This window comes from Urocampus carinirostris, chromosome 1 (assembly GCF_059441175.1).
Source record: "Urocampus carinirostris isolate Australia breed hairy pipefish chromosome 1, RoL_Ucar_1.0, whole genome shotgun sequence".
NCBI lineage: Eukaryota > Metazoa > Chordata > Actinopteri > Syngnathiformes > Syngnathidae > Urocampus > Urocampus carinirostris.
Genome location: NC_142349.1, coordinates 835,513 through 855,000, shown reverse-complemented (window position 1 = coordinate 855,000; position 19,488 = coordinate 835,513). Strand labels below are relative to the sequence as shown.

The 19,488-nt window shown below is 45.2% G+C and overlaps 1 protein-coding gene across 2 annotated transcripts in view; it reads right to left on the bottom strand.

Annotated features, from left to right (window-relative positions):
• Window positions 1-16,821, bottom strand: part of LOC148373192 (syntaxin-binding protein 4) — a 136,510-nt gene extending 119,689 nt beyond the window's left edge. Inside the window, exons 1-2 of one of the 2 annotated variants that reach the window (XM_088331308.1) lie at window positions 16,572-16,821; window positions 2,284-2,357 (exon numbers count right to left, since the gene is read on the bottom strand). In XM_088331308.1, coding sequence (XP_088187434.1) covers window positions 2,284-2,357; window positions 16,572-16,618 — 121 coding nt within the window. In that variant the 5' untranslated portion in view covers window positions 16,619-16,821. The remainder of the gene's footprint in view (window positions 1-2,283; window positions 2,358-16,571) is intronic. The other variant, XM_088331391.1, reaches the window with a different exon arrangement.
• Window positions 16,822-19,488: the final 2,667 nt, after the last annotated feature.

Here is a 19,488-nt window from a genome sequence, read left to right as displayed (position 1 = left end):
TCATTTCATTTCATTTCATGGATTTGCGTACTCTTATCGCTCAGATTTAATACCCCCCTATGTTCCTCTAGGGAGCCTACGCTCTGAAAATGCCGGTCGACTTTTGAGAGCCAAGAAGAAGTCTGCAGGCTCGACAGTGTTCTCCATCCGGGGCCCGGTGCTGTGGAACGCTCTGCAACCTCAGTGGAAGTTTTTAAATCTACACTTAAGACAAACTTCTATTCAAAAGCTTATGATTGATGCCCACCTCATATTTAGTATTATCCTGTCTTTTTCCGACTGCCTGGCCGGTGGTGATCGTAGGGAGGACGATTTGAGATGAGTCAGCGGACCAGCATCTGACCTGAAGCATGTCAACCCCTGCATCGACCAGCCGGCAGAGATGGGAAGCTGCGTCATTGCTGTTATGGACTTTTTGGACTATTTTACAGGCTTGAGGCGTCGTTGCTGTCATGCACTTCCCGGACAAATTTCAACATGTTACCTGGTGTTCTCTTTTATTGATGTTTACTATGTTTGATTACTGTGACCCAATGCTAAATCTATTTCACCCTGGTCATCCTGGAAGGGGGATTGCCACTGCGAGGCCCTTTCACGAGGTTTCTTTATTCCTCACGCTTTTGAGTTTTTCCTTGCCCGCATGTTGGGGATGGGATCAAGCGATGGTGTCATTGTAATCCTGTGCAGTCCTTTGAGACATTTTTCTGATTAAGGGCTATACTTAATGTGACTTGGCTGAAGCGGCCAATATTTTTTGCAACAGCTACTTTTCATTCTTTTGTTGTAAATAAAATATGCAATGTTGAAATAATGGCAGCATGGCGGCTGAGTGGTTAGCGAATCTGCGGCATAGTTCAGAGGTCATGGTATCAAATCAATCTGTGCGGAGTTTGCATATGAATAAAGTATCTATCTATCTATCTATCTATTCTCCCCATGCTTGTGTGGGTTCCCTCCCACATTCTAAAAATATGCATGTCAGGTTAATTGGCTGGTCCGAACTGTCCCTAAGTGTGAATGAGCAAGTGTGTTGTCTGTCGCTGTGTGCACAGTGACTGGCGGGCAACCAGTTCAGGGTGTCCCCTGCCCCCATCCAGAATACAGCTGGGATGGGCTCCAGCACCCCCACGACTCTACTGCAGGTAAGCAAAGCAGAGAATGGATAAATGGATGGATGGATGGATGGATGGATGGATGGATGGATGGATGGATGGATGGATGGATGGATGGATGGATGGATGGATGGATGGATGGATGGATGGATGGATGGATGAATGGATGGATGGATGTATGGAGGTTGAAATAATTTGGCTCCACCTTATGATGTTGTTGATGCTTCAATACTTATTTTAAGTTTTTTATCATTAAGTTTGAAACCTGAAATGGCAAATGACAAAAAGTTTTTTGCCGGCCCATACTTTCACTAGGCACTATCATTTCATTGCATGCAATGTTTCACAAAGTTAATATCAATGACAATAAAGACAATTCAATACAAATCACTCTTGGGTTAACAAATTAGCTAGTCAAGTGCAAATCACATAATGTCACAAATGATTTGTGTCACTGCAGGGGTTTTCAAACTTTTCAGAAAGTGGGCCGGATTTGGTTCCTTGAACCATTAACAATAACACTAACACGCAAAACTTGCATAAGAAGCTAGTTGTACCCTATAAATTGTCTGTAGGTGTGAATATGAGAGTGAATATACTTATTGCCAAATGCAGACTTTATTTTTTTTAAGTTTTAACAAAATCACAGACCATTATGAAATTAAAAAAAGGTCTTTCTGGGCAACCAATGTCTGTTTTGGTCATTATTTATTCAAATTAGGAATAAACAAATATCTTTGTAGCATTTTCATTGTGGGGTCTTGGGAAGAAATGCTAAAAGCTTCCAGTTGCTTCACCTTTTAACGGGGTTTATTTTAGCTCGTCGTAGTCAGCATGTGCCTCCTGATATCATATTTTTTTTACAACAGCCACAGTTTTTGAAAAATTGGGCATATACAGTTGATTAGGATTTCTGTGGAAAAAAAACCTTCAATTTCCACTTGTCCTGGAAGGGACGGCCATGACATTAAACTTTTTAGGATTACTGATGGGCCACATATTATTAATTTTATGACAGAGGCCACAGGCCAGTAAAAATTTGATCTCCAGCCGTATTTGTCCCCCAGGCCAGACTTTGGATATGCCTGTGTTATTGGTTTGGATTCGAAATACATATAAACAAATCTTGTAATTCTTTTCAAACACTTGAAGCATATATGTTAGTACTCACCTAAGCCTTTCTCGCAATCTGTAAAATCCATGGAATGAACAGTCCTGTCCACACCATATGGACCCATGAGTGTCCTAATTCAGGTAAGGAAAGGGGGACAAATTAATGGATGTATATGTTTTCACACTTTCTTTATACAACCAAAGAGAGTATTTCTAACAATGTTGACAGATCTAGAAAAAAATCCCTTGGAATGCGTCCAAACATCCCACTATCATTTTACAACACCTCTCCACTCATTCCTATTAACAACAAGAGCTCAAGCTTCCACTAGATTTAGACCTCTTTCCTGCAGTGCCTTCATAATACCATCCATCCACGTCAATCGCGGCCTTCCTCTTGGTCTCCTTCCATTTACTTCTGCTCTGTAGATCCTCTTCAACATTCGCTCCTCATCCATCCTCTCCATGTGTCCAAACCATCCGAGTACTCTCTTATCCACACGCTTGCTTAGTTCTACTACTACTCCAGTTCTGTCTCTCACAATTTCATTTCTCAATTTATCCAACCTTGTCACCCCTAACATACTACTCAAACACTTCTTCTCAAAAACATTTAATTTCCTTCTCAAATCTGTGTTCAGGCTCCAAGTTTCTGCACCATACAAAACAGTCACCACAATCACACTCTCATACAGTCCCCTCTTAACATCCATACTCGTACTGTTGTTGCTCATCACTCTCCTCAGAGCACCCAAAACCTTGCTTCCTTGATTCACTCTGTGCAATACCTTGCACTGGATTCCACCAACTGCAGCCACATCACAACCCAAGTACCTATTAGTAATTTTGCGAAGATTCGTTCGATGCTGTCCCAATCAGATGGAGAGGTTTTAATTCATGCGTTTATTACTTCCCGGCTTGATTCTCGGCACCTGGTCTCCCGATGTCTAGCATTAAAAGTTTGCAGCTGGTTCAGAATGCGGCAGCTAGACTTTTGACTAAGAACAAAAGGTTTGAGCATATTACTCCTGTATTGGCCAACTTGCACTGGCTCCCAGTCCACTTAAGATGTGACTTTAAGGTTATTTTATTAACATATTGTCATGATTACCCAAGTGGAGCCACCTGGGGTAATCATCTGATGCGCGGGAATGCGCTCCCTGATTGGTTTATGTTCCCTTTTTAAGCTCGCTACGCCGAGACCTGTTTGTCTGAGGATTACTTCTGTACCCCGTAAGACTCTCCCGATTACATGTGCCTTCTTGTTTACCTAATTCTGCCTGCCTGCCTCCGATCCGACCTGCTTTCGTCCCACGCTACGATCTTCTCTTCAGTCCTGGTAAACTCGACCTGCCTCCGTCCCACGCTACGATTGATCACGTCTCCCACTAACCCTTACGCTTCCCCAAATAAAGAATTGTACGAACGCTCTGGGGTCTCCTGCTCTGTTCTGGTCCTCCCTGACACATATAAATGTTTGCATGGGCTTGAACCCTCTTATTTCTCCTATTTGATTTCCCCCTATGTTCCTGCACGGAGTCTGCGCTCGGAAAATGCTGGTCTACTTGTGAGTCCGAGAGCCAAGAAGTCTGCAGGCTCGAGAGCGTTCTCCATCCGGGCCCCGGTGTTATGGAATGCCCTGCCTCCGGAGATAAGATCTGCATTGTCAATGGAAGTTTTTAAATCGAGGCTTAAGACACACTTCTATTCCAAAGCTTATGATTGATGCCCACCTCATATTCTGTATTGTCCTGTCTTTTTCCGACTGCCTGCCTAGCTGATATGAAGGAGAAGGACGATTGGAGATGAGTCAGCGGACCAGCGTCTGACCTGAAGCATGTCAACCCCTGCATTTACCAGCTGGCAGAGATGGGAAGCTGCGTCGTGGCCGTCATAGAGTTTCTGGACTAGTTTACAGGCTGGGGCGTCGTTGGTGTCATGCTCTTTCCGGACATTTTCAACATCTTACCTAGTGTTTACTATTCTGTGTACAGTAATGCTAATTGTGATTCACCCTGGTCAATCCTGGAAGGGGGATTACCACATGTGAGGTCCTTTCTCAAGGTTTTTCTGTTTTCCTCACGCTGAGGTTTTTGAATTGTTCCTTTCCCGCTTGCTGGTTTAACATCAGGTAATTGTGCAATTGTGTAATTGTAATCCTGTGCAGTCCTTTGAGACATTTTTGTAATTAAGGGCTATATAAATAAATGTGACTTGACTTGAAGTACCTAACTTCTTCCCGGACTTGTAGGAATAATACGGCTCGACAGAATACAGCGATAACGAGTGGTAAAATAATACACACTGTCCTTTTACCTTTAAATCAAGGCAGGGGCCTTAAACTAACATCCTGGGGCCGCAATGTTAGCTTGAAGTTTCAGTTGCAGGAAGTTCTTCCCCTTACGATTTACCACGGGGAAACATATTAGACATATTCTTTCTTTCTGACAAAAAAACAAAACAAAATAAAACTAATAAAAAACAAAACCCAAAATTATTTCAACTTTTATATTAAGAACACAAGTTTGAAAAATAAATCTATTTTAACCTAGTTTTAAATCAGTAAAATGACAAAAAATATTTTCACTTTTTTTTTTTAAACTAGATGCAAAATGTACATAAAGTAAACCAGTATAACTATCAAAATAGTGAGATCAGCAAAAATATCTGCCAATGTCAAAAAGATGTATTTTGTATTGTAGTGATATATGAAAAACTAGTTCCAATTCAAGTGCATATAAGTTTATTTGTGCCCTGTTGTGCAATGTCAGTGATTGTTTTAATACAATAATAATGCATCATTATCATCATCTGACACTGAACCCCTAGTGCCTCTGATATGCAGGTAGTTGCCTTGCATGGCCAACTGCTATTGGTGTGATAGTGTGTGTGTGATTGGGTAACGTGTGAAGTATATTGTAAAGCGCTTTGGAGGTCTTCAGTGACTGTTGATGCGCTACATAAATGCAGGTCATTTACCATTTACTACCTTAATTTTTTTCACGGCCCGTAATAAATATCCATAAATAATACATAATAATTGCACAAATACACATTTCATATTACCCTGTTTAGGTGTTGTCACAATCACCTGGATTGGGAACACCTGTGCTCAGGTTTTGGCGCCAACAGCCAGGACAGCTGATTGGCCAAAAATCCCCAGCTTCCGGTAACACTTTGTCTGATTGTACTCACGCTACCTGTTGCCTTCAGCTCAGTAAGCCCGTACCTCTGACTCTTTGCCAGCTCCCTGTTATCTTCTGATTGATCTCCGTTGCCGACCAGTTTCCGAATTTGCCTACGACCTGCCCTGCCCGTCTGACTCCTGAACTCTTTTCCGAATACTACGACGCCCTTCTTCTCCAGCCCCGGCCAACAACACTACGATTACGCCTGCCATTTCCGCCAAGCCTTCACCCGCCTGTCAAGTTCCGTCAATCCGCCAACCAACGGATCGAAGAATCCCACCTTGTCATTTCCTTTCTTTCAATAAAACCAAGAAACGAGCGCAAGTGATCTCAGTCTTCCTTTCGTCCTGTCTGACAGAACAATCAGACCACATCATGAGATCAGCGCACGTTTCTCCGAAGGAAGGACCAAGCAACTCGGAGCCTCCTTCCGCTCTGCAGCGGCTACAATGGACCGAGAGCGACATACAAAAATCTGCAAGTGACGTCGCCACACTACTACAACAAGTCCAACAGCAACAAGGTCTTTTGCAACAGCAACAAAACCTCTTGCTACAAAACAACAGCAAGTAGCGAGTCTGTCAGAGCAACTGTCAAAATTACTGACGTCACCATTTCCGCATTCCGTCAACCCGTCTCCGAGCCTACGAACACCCTCGCCGATTATCCCATTGCCTACCTCATGTCTCCGAAGCAGCAGAACCGCGTGTGGGCGCACCCGAAAAGTTTTGCGGCGACCCTACCCAAGTTCGTGCTTTCCTCGTAAACTGTCGACTCATTTTCCATCTCCAACCCCGAATTTTTCGAACCGAAGGAACCAAGGTAGCGTTCGTCATTAACCACATGACTGGGAGAGCCCGGCTTTGGGGAACCGCTGAGTTTGAACGGGGATCGGTGGCATGTTCCTCGTTTGCACTATTCTCCCAGGAGATCCTGAAAGTATTTGATACTGGGTCTGCCTCGTCTGACGCAACACGCTCCCTGCTCAACATTCGCCAAGAAAAACGTTCGGTCGCCGATTACTCCATTGACTTCAGAACACTCGCTAGCCAGAGTAATTGGAATGAGGAAGCGTTAGTGGACGCTTATCTCCACAGTTTGGCCGATTACTTGAAGGACGAATTGGTGTCCATACTCTGCCTTCTACCCTCAACAAAGCCATTGCACTGACGGCGCAAATTGACCGTCGGGTCCAAGCACGGCGACAGGAGAGGGGAAGAACAATACGACTCCCGACGAATTCGCCCAAAGAGCCAAGTGGGTTCCAAACGCCCCGATCCCCAATGACAGTTACTCACGAAGCCATGGACTTAATCGGGCAGCGCTATCGGCCGAAGAGCGCCGGCGGCGGGTTTCTGAGGGACTTTGTCTTTATTGCGGCGGCAAGGGTCATCGAATCTCAACATGTCCGTTAAAAGGGGGGCTCGTCGGACAACGGAGGCGGTCGATTAAGTTCTGCCCTTATCCCGTCCTCCAAAACCTCTCGACCTTCCCTCGAGGTGCATCTCTTGATTGCTGGTTCCCCACAGAGACTTTCCGCGCTAGTGGATTCCGGGGCCGAAGCTAACATTTTGGACCTCTCCCTCGCCCACAAACTCAAGATTCCATTGAATGCCCTCGCTACTCCTATCACCGCCCGAGCACTAGATGGTCGTCTTCTGGGCACAGTTACCCATGTTACCGAACCAATGGAGATGAGACTTTCTGGCAATCATAGAGAGCACCTGCTCCCATCCTCCGGCCAGCCACTTATTTTGGGCCATCCATGGCTGGTACGGCACAACCCTCACTTGTCTACGTTCAGCATCTCACCCCGACCGACCTGTGGCTTCCAAGTCTCCTCCTGACCTGTCCAAGGTGCCTGCCTGTTATCACCACCTACGGGAGGCCTTCAGCAAAGCCAAGGCCACTTCCCTTTCTCCACATCGCCCCTATGACTGTGCTATCGACCTTCTGCCTGGCTCTACTCCCCTGCGGGGTCGTCTTTATTCCCTTTCTGCACCCGAAAGACCGTCCATGGAGGAATATATCTCAGAGGCCTTGGCAGCCGGAATAATATGGCCGTCCTCTTCCCCGGCTGAAGCTGGGGGGTTTTTCGTCGGCAAGAAAGATGGTTCCTTATGACCGTGCATTGACTACCGGGGCCTTAATGACATAACAGTTAAGAATCGCTTCCCTTTACCACTGCTCGCCTCCGCCTTTGAACTGCTGCAAGGGGCCACAGTGTTCACTAAATTGGACCTCAGAAACGCTTATCATCTGGTCCGTATCCGGGAGGGAGATGAATGGAAAACGGCCTTTAACAGTCCCACGGGGCACTACGAATATTTAGTCATGCCTTTTGGTCTAACGAACGCCCCCGCCGTCTTCCAGTCCCTTATCAATGACGTGCTGCGTGATGTGCTCAACAAGTTCGTGTTTGTCTACTTGGATGACATTCTGATTTTCTCTAAATCCCTGGAGGAACACACGCAGCACGTCCAACTTGTCCTTCGACGACTTCTGGTGAACTCCCTCTTCGTTAAGGCTGAGAAGTGTGAGTTCCACGCTCAAACCGTGTCATTCCTTGGGTATATCATCGCGGAGGGGTGATTACAGATGGATCCTGCAAAGGTGTCGGCAGTCACCTCCTGGCCTGTCCCCACGGATCGCAAGAAGCTTCAGCAATTCTTGGGTTTCGCCAATTTTTACAGAAGATTTATTCAGAACTATAGCACGGTAGCGGGTCCCCTGACGGCTCTCACTAGTCCCAAGGAAACATTCAGATTGTCTCCTGCGGCCGACAAAGCATTCACCACCCTCAAGGCTCGATTTTCGACGGCTCCCATCCTCCAAGTACCTGACCCGGGGCGTCAGCTAGTCGTTGAAGTGGATGCCTCGGACGTAGGAGTTGGGGCTGTCCTCTCTCAAAGGTCGACTGAGGATCAAAAGATGCACCCCTGTGCATTCTTTTCACGACGCTTATCCCCCGCCGAACGCAATTATGACGTGGGGATCGTGAGCTGCTATCCATAAAATTAGCACTTGAGGATTGGCGCCGCTGGCTGGAAGGGGTGCCATTTCCATTCCTGGTTTGGACTGATCACAAAATTCTTGAGTATATCCGATCTGCTAAACGTTTGAACCCGAGACAATCCCGCTGGTCACTCTTCTTCACCCGTTTCAACTTCACCCTTTCCTACCGCCCCGGGTCCCGTAATGTCAAGCCAGATGCCCTCTCTCGCCAGTTCCAAAAGGAGGACGATCATTCCCAGGGTCCGACAGCCATCCTTCCTGATTCCCGGGTACTGGCCACACTTACCTGGGACATCGAGGACCGCTTCAGGGAGGCCCTCCAAGACCAAGCAGGCCCCAGTACTTGCCCAGAGGGGCAGCTATTCGTCCCGGAAGCTCTACGGTCGGAGGTCCTTCAATGGGGGCACGACTCTCATCTCTCCTGTCACCCAGGTGCTACCCGCACCAGCAACTTCCGACGTTTCTGGTGGCCCTCATTAGCAAAGGACGTTCAGGAGTACGTCGGGGCTTGCCAAACCTTCAAATTGACCCACTGCCGGATTGCTTCAGCCATTATCAGTCCCCAGCCGTCATTGGTCCCACATCTCCTTGGACTTCGTTACTGGGCTGCCTGCCTCGGAAGGGATGACAACCATTTTGACGATTGTGGATCGGTTCAGCAAAATAGTCCGCTTCGTGGCCTTGCCCAAACTTCCGTCCGCCAAAGAGACGGCGCAGGTGGTCCAGCTGCATGTCTTCCGCCTCCATGGAATCCCAAAAGACATTGTTTCAGACCGAGGTCCCCAATTTGCCTCGGGATTTTGGAAAGAGTTCAGCCGTCTCCTGGGGGCCTTGGTCAGTCTCTCGTCCGGGTTCCATCCGCAATCTAATGGACAATCTGAACGTCTCAATCAGGAACTGGAGAGGGCTCTCCGCTGCCTGGTTTCCCGTGAACCTCTTTCCTGGGCGCAACAGCTGGTATGGGTGGAATACGCCCACAACTCCCTTGTCTGCTCCTCCACTGGCATGTCTCCCTTCCAGTGCGTCTATGGCTACCAGCCACCGTTGTTCCCTAACCAAGAGGGAGAGGTATCCTGTCCATCGGCTCTTGCAAATGCCCGGCGCTGTCGTAGCACTTGGGCTCAGGCACGGGCTGCTCTTGTTCGGGCTGTCCAAAGTTATTCAAAGGGGGCTAACCGTAGAAGAATTCCGGCCCCGACGTACCAGGTGGGCCAGCGAGTCTGGTTGACCACCAAGGACCTCCCACTCCGGGTGGAGTCCTAGAAGTTGGCTCCCCGATTCCTGGGACCGTTTCCGGTGGACAAAATTATTAGTCCATCGGCAGTCCGCCTGCGCCTGCCCAGAACCATGAGGGTTCACCCGACGTTTCATGTTTCCCGCATTAAGCCTGTCCGCCAGAGCCCTCTAGTACCTGAAGTCCCTCCCCCCTAGCCCCTTGCTTCCTGGATGGTGACCCTATCTACACTGTGCGACGTCTGCTCCGCTCTCGTCGTAGAGGACGCGGTCTCCAATACCTTGTGGACTGGGAGGGATACGGCCCGGAACGATCCTGGATCCCCACCCGGCAGATCCTGGATCGCTCGCTCATCTCCGAGTTCCACCGCCAGTATCCAGATCAACGAGGTCGTCCTAGGGGTGTCCGGCCAACGACTACATCTCCGCAGGGTCCGTCATCGATTACGCCGCCTGAAGACGACGATGGAGCGTCGGTCCGCTCAGGGGAGTTCTAACTGGCCAGTCTGTCAGATTATGTTCTTGCATGTCGGATTATACTTTTGCCTGTTGGATTTTATTTCTCCTTTTTCTGGGGACTTCTGGAGCCGTCCCTTAAGGGGGGGGTTCTGTCACAATCACCTGGATTGGGAACACCTGTGCTCAGGTTTTGGCGTCAACAGCCAGGACAGCTGATTGGCGCACCCTGTACATTTAAATCCCCAGCTTCCGGTAGCACTTTGTCTGATTGTACTCACGCTACCTGTTGCCTTCAGCTCAGTAAGCCCGTACCTCTGACTCTTTGCCTGCTCCCTGTTTTCTTCTGAATGATCTCCGTTGCCGACCCGTTTCCAAATTTGCCTGCGACCTGCCCTCCCGTCTGACTCCTGAACTCTTTTCCGAATACTACGACGCCCTTCTTCTCCAGCCATACAAACTAATAGCAAAGCGAAGCCACCAGAGAACAGTGTCGCATCACCTACCACAAACCCTACCTCTAAACCTATTTTGGAACCCGACATTCAGCTTAGAACCCTAATATTCAGATTCTGATTCAGATATACTTTATTGTCATCCGTGTACACGTGTATACAGAACGAAATGTCGATACATCTGACCCGCACAGTTTCCTTGAGCATCAGCCGGGATAGATAAATTTAACCATGTCTTCGTCAGAATTATAGCGCAGCAGTTCGTCATATCGCGGTTCGATGTTAGTTCCAGTTGTAAATGGTCCAGTTTATTGTCCAGAGAGCGAACGTTGGAGAGGAAAATGGATGGGAGAGGCATTTTGAAGGGTTTAGCCTTTAGCCTAGCGGTGACTCCGACCTGACAACCTCGCTTCCTTCTCTGGTCACCTCGCTTCCTCCTCCGGTCACGCCACTCTGCTTCGCTGCTTTGTAGGCCGCTGGGTCTTGTTGACGTAGCAGTCCGGGGCTAAGTAAACACTCCCGAGTGGTCGTAGCACCGAGCGCTTGATTTCTGGATGATCGCATATCCAGCAAAAAAACTGCGATCGTATATTAATCTGCGGTTTGAGTTGACTTTGGAGGTCAAACCCTAGTCCCTAGCCCGAACACTGTTCTAAACCGTAACCCTACCTCTAAAACTATTTTGGAACCCTACATTCAGTTAGAACCCTAACATGTAACTCAAACCCTATTTCCTAACCCCCAAACATACACCTAAGTCTAGCTGTAACCCTAGTAACCAACCCTATTTACGAACCCTAAATTCAGTTTAATACCCCATAAAGGAGCCTAAACCTTAGTTTACAACCCCAGCTCCAATCCTGTTTTGGAACCATAAAATAAATTTAAAACCCTTTTTTGAAGCTCAAACCCTAGCTTCTAACCATAGCCCAACACCTAATCTAAGAAACATGGCAAGACTATCGATCATTTACCAGCACTTCACCTAAAATTCAAGCACTTTATAAACCTGGAAAAACACTTCAAGCATTTTCTATTCTATTCTATTCTATTCCATTCTATTCTAGTATTTCAAGCACCCAAAAGAACCCTGAATATTAGAACCCCAAGTCAAAAACAATTTAAAAATCCCTAAATTTGGGAAATCTTGTCCACAAATGACCACAAAATCAAACGTGATGTTATGCTATTCGTCAGTGCACAAGCACAAGCACAAAAATGTATTTCTCTTGCATTTGTATGGTGTAGTTTGAAAGGCCACATGCATTCCAGAACAAAACCACAATTGCCCTAGCCTGTGGCCACAATTGCCCCAGCCTGTGGTACACCCAGCCAAATTTAATTTAATCTAATAAGCAGTGAACATCTTACTTTGCAAGATGGCAGAAATCCTGAAAGTGTTTGACACAACACTACTTGTAGTCTAGGAGCAATCTTCACATATTGCAGAGCATGGTTTTTTATTTTTTGGGTCTGCTTGGGTTGAATTTGGGGATCATTTGCTGGATACGCCCTTGGGCCCCATGAAGGGTCAATTTTAGACCCAAGTGGGGTCAACTTTACTGGACATTTGCAAACATATCCGGCCAATGCTTTTAATCCTATAAAACACAGGTGTCAAAACGTGCGGCCAACGGGCGTGATCAGGCCCAATGACAAAGCTAAGAGAAAAACGAGAGAGGAAAAATAGCACTGCGGTTTGAAGTCTGCCCACTTGGTGCCGACAGACGAGCGCCACTCACAAAGAGACTGGAGCTGTATTTCTTTCTCTCTCTCTCTCACATTCTCTTACTCATTATTTCTTTTTTTATTTTACTCCCCCTCTGTTATTCTCTCTCTCTTTTTTTCTTCTCTTTTTCTCTCTTTTTTCTTCTCTTTGTTTCTCTCTCTCTCTTTCTCTCTCTCACTCTCAAAGTGTCTCTATTTCTCTCTCACTCTTTTAAATTCCTGGGTGTGCACATCTGCGATGACCTCTCCTGGTCTGCAAACACCGGAGCGATGGTAGGGAAGGCCCAGAAGCGACTCAATTTCCTAAGAGTGCTCAGGAAAAATCATTTGGAACAGCAGCTGCTGGTGTCCTTCTACCGAGCCACAGTGGCAAGCATTCTGACATACTGCATTATGGTGTGGCATGCTGGGTGCACGGCAGGAGACAGAAAAACACTTCAGAGGGTCATCAACACTGCCCAGAGAATCTTTGGTTGCTCTCTGCCCAGTTTGGAGGCAATGGCTGCTCTCGCTACCTCAGCAGAGTAGAAAACATCATCTATGACTACCACTGGCCACCACCTCTTTGACCTCTTGCCCTCCGGCAGACGCTACAGGTCACACAAAACAAAAACAAACAGACTCAGAGACAGTTTCTTCCCCAGAGCCATTACCACCCTTAACACGCACTGCACAAAAAAATGAAACTCTTGGACACACACTACCTCATACAGATGTAAAGTTGTATTCATGCCTATGTTTACTTTGCACAATGTTGCCTATTTTGCACTACCTCATATTGCACTAATACGATCCCAAAACTGTACGTAAACACCCAATCCAAAAATCTTCTGCCTCTACGTGCCCAGACTTTCTTGTGGAAATATTGTGTAAATTATCTTTTTTTTTTTATTCTCTCAGTAAAATATGAGCCTTGAGTGCCACGTCTAATTTCGTTGTCACAATATGTTCAACCCAATTTATAACAATGATAATAAAGGTATTTTGAGACTGGGAGGTCGCTGGTTCGCGCCTCGGCCGAGTCATACCTAAGACTTATAACATTGGTAAAAATGGCGGCGCCCTCTGTTGGCTGCGGCTGCATCGGCTCGCTACAACGGGTCAGGTGTATCGACATTTCATTCTGTGTACATTGTTACAAAGAATGACAATACAAAGGAAATTATTATTATTATTATTCTATTCTATTCTATTCTATTCTATTCTATTCTTTACTTTCTTTATTTGTTCTTTCCTTTCTTTGTCTCTTTTTCTCCTTTCCCTCTCTCTCTCTCTTTTCATTTTTTTGTCTCTCTCTTGTTGTCCCTTTCTCTCTTTCCCCCTTTTCTCTCTATTTTTCTCTCTTCATCAAAGTGTCTCTCTTCTCTCTCTCTCTCCCTCTTACTTGCTCTCCATTTGTCTCTCTCTCTCTTTCTCCCCACCTTCTCTCTCTTTCTCTCACGGTGTCGCTCACTCTTTCTCTCTCTTTTTCTCTCTTTCTTAATGTGTCTCTCTTTCTCCCTATTTTTCTCTTCTTTCCTTTCTTTATCTGATCTTTTCTTTTCTCTCTCTCTCTCTCTCTTTTGTCTCCTTTTCCTATCTCTCTCTTCTTTTTTCTTCAATTTTGGTCTCTCTCTTGTTGTCTCTTTCTCAAAGTGTCTCTCCATCTCTTTTTTCCTTTATTTTTTTCCTCTTCATCCCTTCTTTCCTTTCTCTCACCCCCTCTCCTTTTCTCCATCTCTTTTTCTCTTTCTCAAAAGGTTTCTGCCCACCCTCTCTCTTGCTCTCTCTCTTGTTCTCTCCCAGTCTCTCTCTGTCATTCACTGCCTCTCTCTCATTCTCATTTTGATTCTATTTCTCTCTTTTATCTCTTTCATCCCCCCACTCTTTTTCTATCTTTCTCAAGGTGTCTTTTTTTCTCTCTCCTTCGCTCTCCAATCTCTCATTTTCTGTCCCTCCCTATCTCTCTATTTGTTTTTCTCTGTATTTTATTTTCTCTGTTTATGTCTCTTCCTGGGCAGCACGGCGGCGCAGTGGTTAGCGCGTGTGCAGGCACAGTTCTAAGGTCTTGGGAACCTCCTGTGTGGGTTCAAATCCAGCTACCGGACTTCCTGTGCGGAGTTTGTATGTTCTCCCCATGCTTGCATGGGTTTCCTCCGGGCACTCCGGTTTCCTCCCACATTCCAAAGACATGCATTTCAGGTGGATTGGCCGGTCCAAATTGTCCCTAGGTGTGAATGAGCGAGCAAGTTGTCTGTCCCTATGTGCCCTGCGATTGGCTGGCAACCACTTCAGGGTGTCCCCTGCCCACTACCCGATGATTGCTGGGATGGGCTCCAGCACCCCCGCGACCCTACTGAGGATAAGCGGTGCAGCTGATGAGATGAGATGTCTCTTCCTTTCTCTCTATTTGTCTCTCTCTGTATTTTATTTTCTCTCTTCCTCACTCTCTCTTCCTCACTCTCTCTTTCTTTCTCCTTCTTTCTCTCTCTCCCTCTCTCTCTCCCTCTCTCCCTGCCTCTCTCTCTCTCTCTCTTTCTCTCTCTCTCTGGCTTTCTCTCATAGTTTATGTCTCTCTTTTTGTCTGGCATTGGCTCTCTTTCTCTCTCATTCTCTCTTAGCCACTCTTTTTATTTTTCTTCCTCTGTCTCTTTTTTCAATCATGTGGCCCATGAAGTCAAATGAGGTTGACATCCTGCTCTGAACAACTTTTTTGTGTCACAGATGCGGGAAATAAATTTAATCAGCGGTTTTCGATGCGCACGGCGACTGGCTGAGTCAACAACAGATGGAGAAGAGTTTCCCGGAACAAAAAAAGACAAAAACAAGCAGGCGAGGTGCTGTTTGAATGTGTTTTTCTCAAATCCCGAAAACAGAAACAAAAAAACATCGACCGTTGATTTTCAAAAAGAGAATAAGGCACGTTACTGTCTTAATTAGTGATTAGAATTCCGGCTTTTTTTTCGAGAACAAGGCTTTTCGGCTCAGCTACCTGAAAAGAGCCAGTTCATTCGAGTCCTGATCGGTTCTACAGATGTTTTGTTTGATTTTGGTTATATCATATCCATAATAATGAAATATCATGAACCAAATTAATGCATTTTGTATAAGTATTTGCTACTACAATATAATAGCCCTCCAGATAAAATATACAGTGAACTTTTACATAATTCAACCTTTAAAAATATTTATACTAAGCAAACAATAGAGATGATGCCTCTCATGTTGGCCAGTCACAAGCGCCTGAGAGAGTGAGGTGGAGTGAGCTAGAGACAGTGATAGAGAAAGACAAAACTAGAGAGCAAGAGAGAAAGAGAGAGGGGGGTGGTAGAAAGAGAGGAGTAAAAGAGAGAAAGAAAGAGAGAGAGAGGAAAGAGAGAGAGATAGAGACAGAGAGAAAGACAAAAAGAAAGAGAGGAGAGAGTGAGAGAACAAGAGAAAGAAAGAGAGAAAGAAAGAGACATAGAGAAAAAGAAAAAAGCAAGAGAGGAGAGAGAGAGAGAAAGAAAGAGAGAAAAAGAGGGTGAGAGAGAAAAAGCAAGAGATGAAGAAAAAAGGAGAAAGAGAGCAAGACAGAGGGGAAAAAAGCAAGAAAGAAAGAGAAAGAGAGACAGAGGGAGAGAGAGAGTGAGAGTGAGGCAGAGAGAGAGAGAAAAAGCAAGTGAGAAAAAAGAAAAAGAGATTGAAGGAGGGAAAGGAGGAGATAAAAGGTAAAGAAGATAGCGAAATAGACTATAAAAAGGAGAGTAAGAGAAAATAAAGTGAAAGAGAGTAAAAAAGTGAGAGAGAAACACAGAAGAGAGAAACACAGAGAAAACAAGAGCGCAAAAGACAGAGAGACATTGAGAGACAGAGAAAGAGAGCAAGAGAGATAGAAAGAAAAACTAGAAAGAAAATGAGGTAGAAAGAGAGGGATAAAAATAGCAAGATAAAGAGAAAAAGTAAATGCGTAAGAGAAAAAAAGTAAAAATAAATATAAGTGAAAGAGAGACAGAAAGAGAGAGAGTGTATCCAAGGAAACCGACTCCTTTATTGATAGTGAGCAGGCTCTCATCGATCACTCAAAGAGCTGGCTCCTGGAGCTCTTTCGCTCGCGAACGTCACATTATTATTTTTGACGGCTTCAACGCACAGTCAAAGCATAAAGCCATTTTCATATTCAAATATAAGCTTTAAATCAAAATGCCTGTCTCGTCTTCATTAGGATTCCTACGTTTACTCGCGACAACTGTAATGTTTATCTTAAGTAAAGCCTGAAAGTGCGCAGACGATTTGCTGCCTTTATTGCTCACCTGCTAATGATGACAGCTCCTTTATACATGACGGAAAAGGTTGGCATCTTGTCTTGTTTCTCCACAAAAAAAGGAGCTCCTCACTTCACGATGAAAAAAAGAAACCTCTCGCCTCAGCCTCCGAGGACAATAACGATTCGCGCACGCCCGTGTGCCCGCACACACTGTCTTTATATTGCCATAAACCCGCCTTCTTTAAATCTTCCACTTTCTACCGCGCATTCAATCTATCTCTTACGTCAATGACAAAAAAAAAGGCGGGGGGGGGGGGGGGGGGGTGCACAGAAAAATCCAAGCCTGCGCCGTCCCGCCAGTCGGCATTAATGGTTGGCTTGTTGACTTCAGATCTAGAATGGCATGACTCATCGGGTTAAACCATGCGACCCGCGGGGCGGATCTGGCCCGCTGAGGGTTTGAATCTGGGCGCGCCAAACAACGCTAGGAGAAGCAAAAAAGAAGAAGGGCTGCAGTTTGAAATCTGGCCGCTTGGTTGCGACAAAGAGGGGCGCCACTCATAAAACAACTGGGGCTGTATTTCTTTCTCTGCCTCTCTCATTCTCACGTTCCCTCTTTCGCCTATTTTCTCTCTCTGTTTTTCTCTCTTTTTGCCTCTCTCTGTTTCTCTTTCTCTCTCTCAAATTGTTTCTTTCTGTCTCTTGTTCGCTCTTGTTTCCTTTCTTTCTCTCTCTCATGCATTCTCTCTCTCTTTATCTCTCTCTCTCTCTCTCTGCCTCTCTCCATCTCCCTTTTCTTTGTCCCTCTTTTTGTGTTTTTTTTAAAGTGTCTCTTTTTCTCTCTTTTTTCCCATCTTTCTTAACCTCTCTTTCTGTTTGTTGTTTTTCTCTCTTTCTTTCTCTCACTCTCTTGCCCTCTATCTTTCTTTCTCTGCCTTTCTTCCTATCTCTCATTCTCTTTCTCCATCTACTCCCTCTGTTTTATTTTTCCCTCTTTATGTTTTTCTCTTTTTTGCTCTTTCTCAAAGTGTCTCTGTTTCTCTTTTCTTTTAAGTAAAGTCAAGTCAAGTCATGTTTATTTGTATAGCCCTTCATCACAAGGAGTCTCAAAAAGGGTTGCAGAGACCACAGATTATTGCAAACTACAAACTATTATTACACCTTCCCCTGATCTAAAACCTAAATGAGGGCAAGGAAAAACTCAAAAAACTCAACAATAGGAAAAACAAGTTAAAATGCGGGTTAATTTCATCAGGATTATTTGTAACATAGAACACAGAGAAATACACAATTAACTAAATATGATCTACTTTACAATGGAGAACAGTATCAACCTGTGGTTCTCTTTTTGGTTCTTGGGATCACTAGTAGACCAGCATACACAATACATAGTGAACACAAATTAAAGAAAACAATAGGTAATATGTTGAAATTTGTCCAGAAAGTGCAAGCCTGTAAAATAGTCCAAAAAGTCCATGACATCAACGATGGAGCATCCCATCTCTGCAGGCTGGTCGATGCAGGTGTTGACATGCTTTCCAGGTCCAGATGCTGGTCCGCTGACTCATCTTGAATCGTCCTTCTCCCTCGTATCAACACCAGCCAGGCAGTCGGAAAAAGACAAGAAATAAGAAAAGTATGGGGTGGGCATCAATCAGAGGCTGTTGAATGGAAGTTGGTCTTAAGTCTAGATTTGAAAATTTTCACTAAGGTTGCAGATCTTATCTCTGGAGGCAGAGCATTCTGTAGCACCGGGGCCGGATGGAGAACTCCTTCAAGCCTGCAGACTTCTTCTTGGATCTTGGAGTCACAAGAAGGCCTTTTCTGACGAAGGCTCTGGACCAGAACATAGGGGGAAATTAAATCTGAAACATTTGAGGGAGCAAGTCCATGCATAATTTTGTATAATACCAACAGAACCTTAAAATCACATCTTAAGCTAACAGGCAGCTCTCTCTCTGTGCCCCTCTCTCTCTCTCTCTCATTGTCTCTCATTGTAGTAGCCTCAAATGTTACAGTGTTACCGTATCCTAATGCCATCTCTGATCACCATCTTGTTAAGTGTGAGGTGCTGTTTAATGTGATAAGGAAAATTTAGGCTTTAGTAGTCGCACTATCCGCCCCGCAACAACATTGGCTTTAAAACAATTATTACCTACGGTAACTGCGGCCTTCCCTTCGTCTGTTGACAAACAACTTTAATACTGCTTTGGCTAATGTTCTTGATTCTGTGGCGCCCCTAAGGCATAAATTTCGACCTAAGAAGCATACACATTTGTTTACTGAAGAAACCAGGTCACTCAAACAAGGTTGCAGGAAACTTGAGAGAAAATGGCGCACTACGAAGCTGGAGGTCTTCCGACTGGCCTTGTGTGACAGCTTGCTAAAATATAAAGTAGCTCTTGCCTCAGCTAAAGCATCGTTTTTCTCTAAGATTATTGTAATACATAAAAGTAATCCGAAATTTTTGTTCAACACAATGTCAAAACTTACCAGACAGCAACTTAACCCGAAGAGTTCTATTTATTCTGCTAATGACTTTATGGAATTTTTTGATAAAAAGATTCAACTCATCAGGGATGAAATCTTAAACGCTCTGCACCCTCGTCCTACCTCAAAGATGCGTAGGTGTTAGGTAAGGACCGTGTCGGCGGTTGTTCAGAAACGTTGTCCAGTTTCAATGATTTGTACCTTGATAGTCTTACAGAGATGGTCAGTAGAGCTAAAAAAACTACTTGCCTGCTTGATCCGTTTCCAGCTGTACTGGTGGAGGATCTGTTTGGGATCCTAGGACCAACAGTTTTAAATATTATTAATATATATATCGCTATCCTCGGTTATTGTTCCTGTAACCTTCAAGTCTGCCGTCATTAAACCTACGCTTGAGCGACTTAACCTTGACCCAGAAAGCTTAGGTAATTATAGGCCAGTTTCAAATCTGCCATTTTTTGCAAAATTACTCG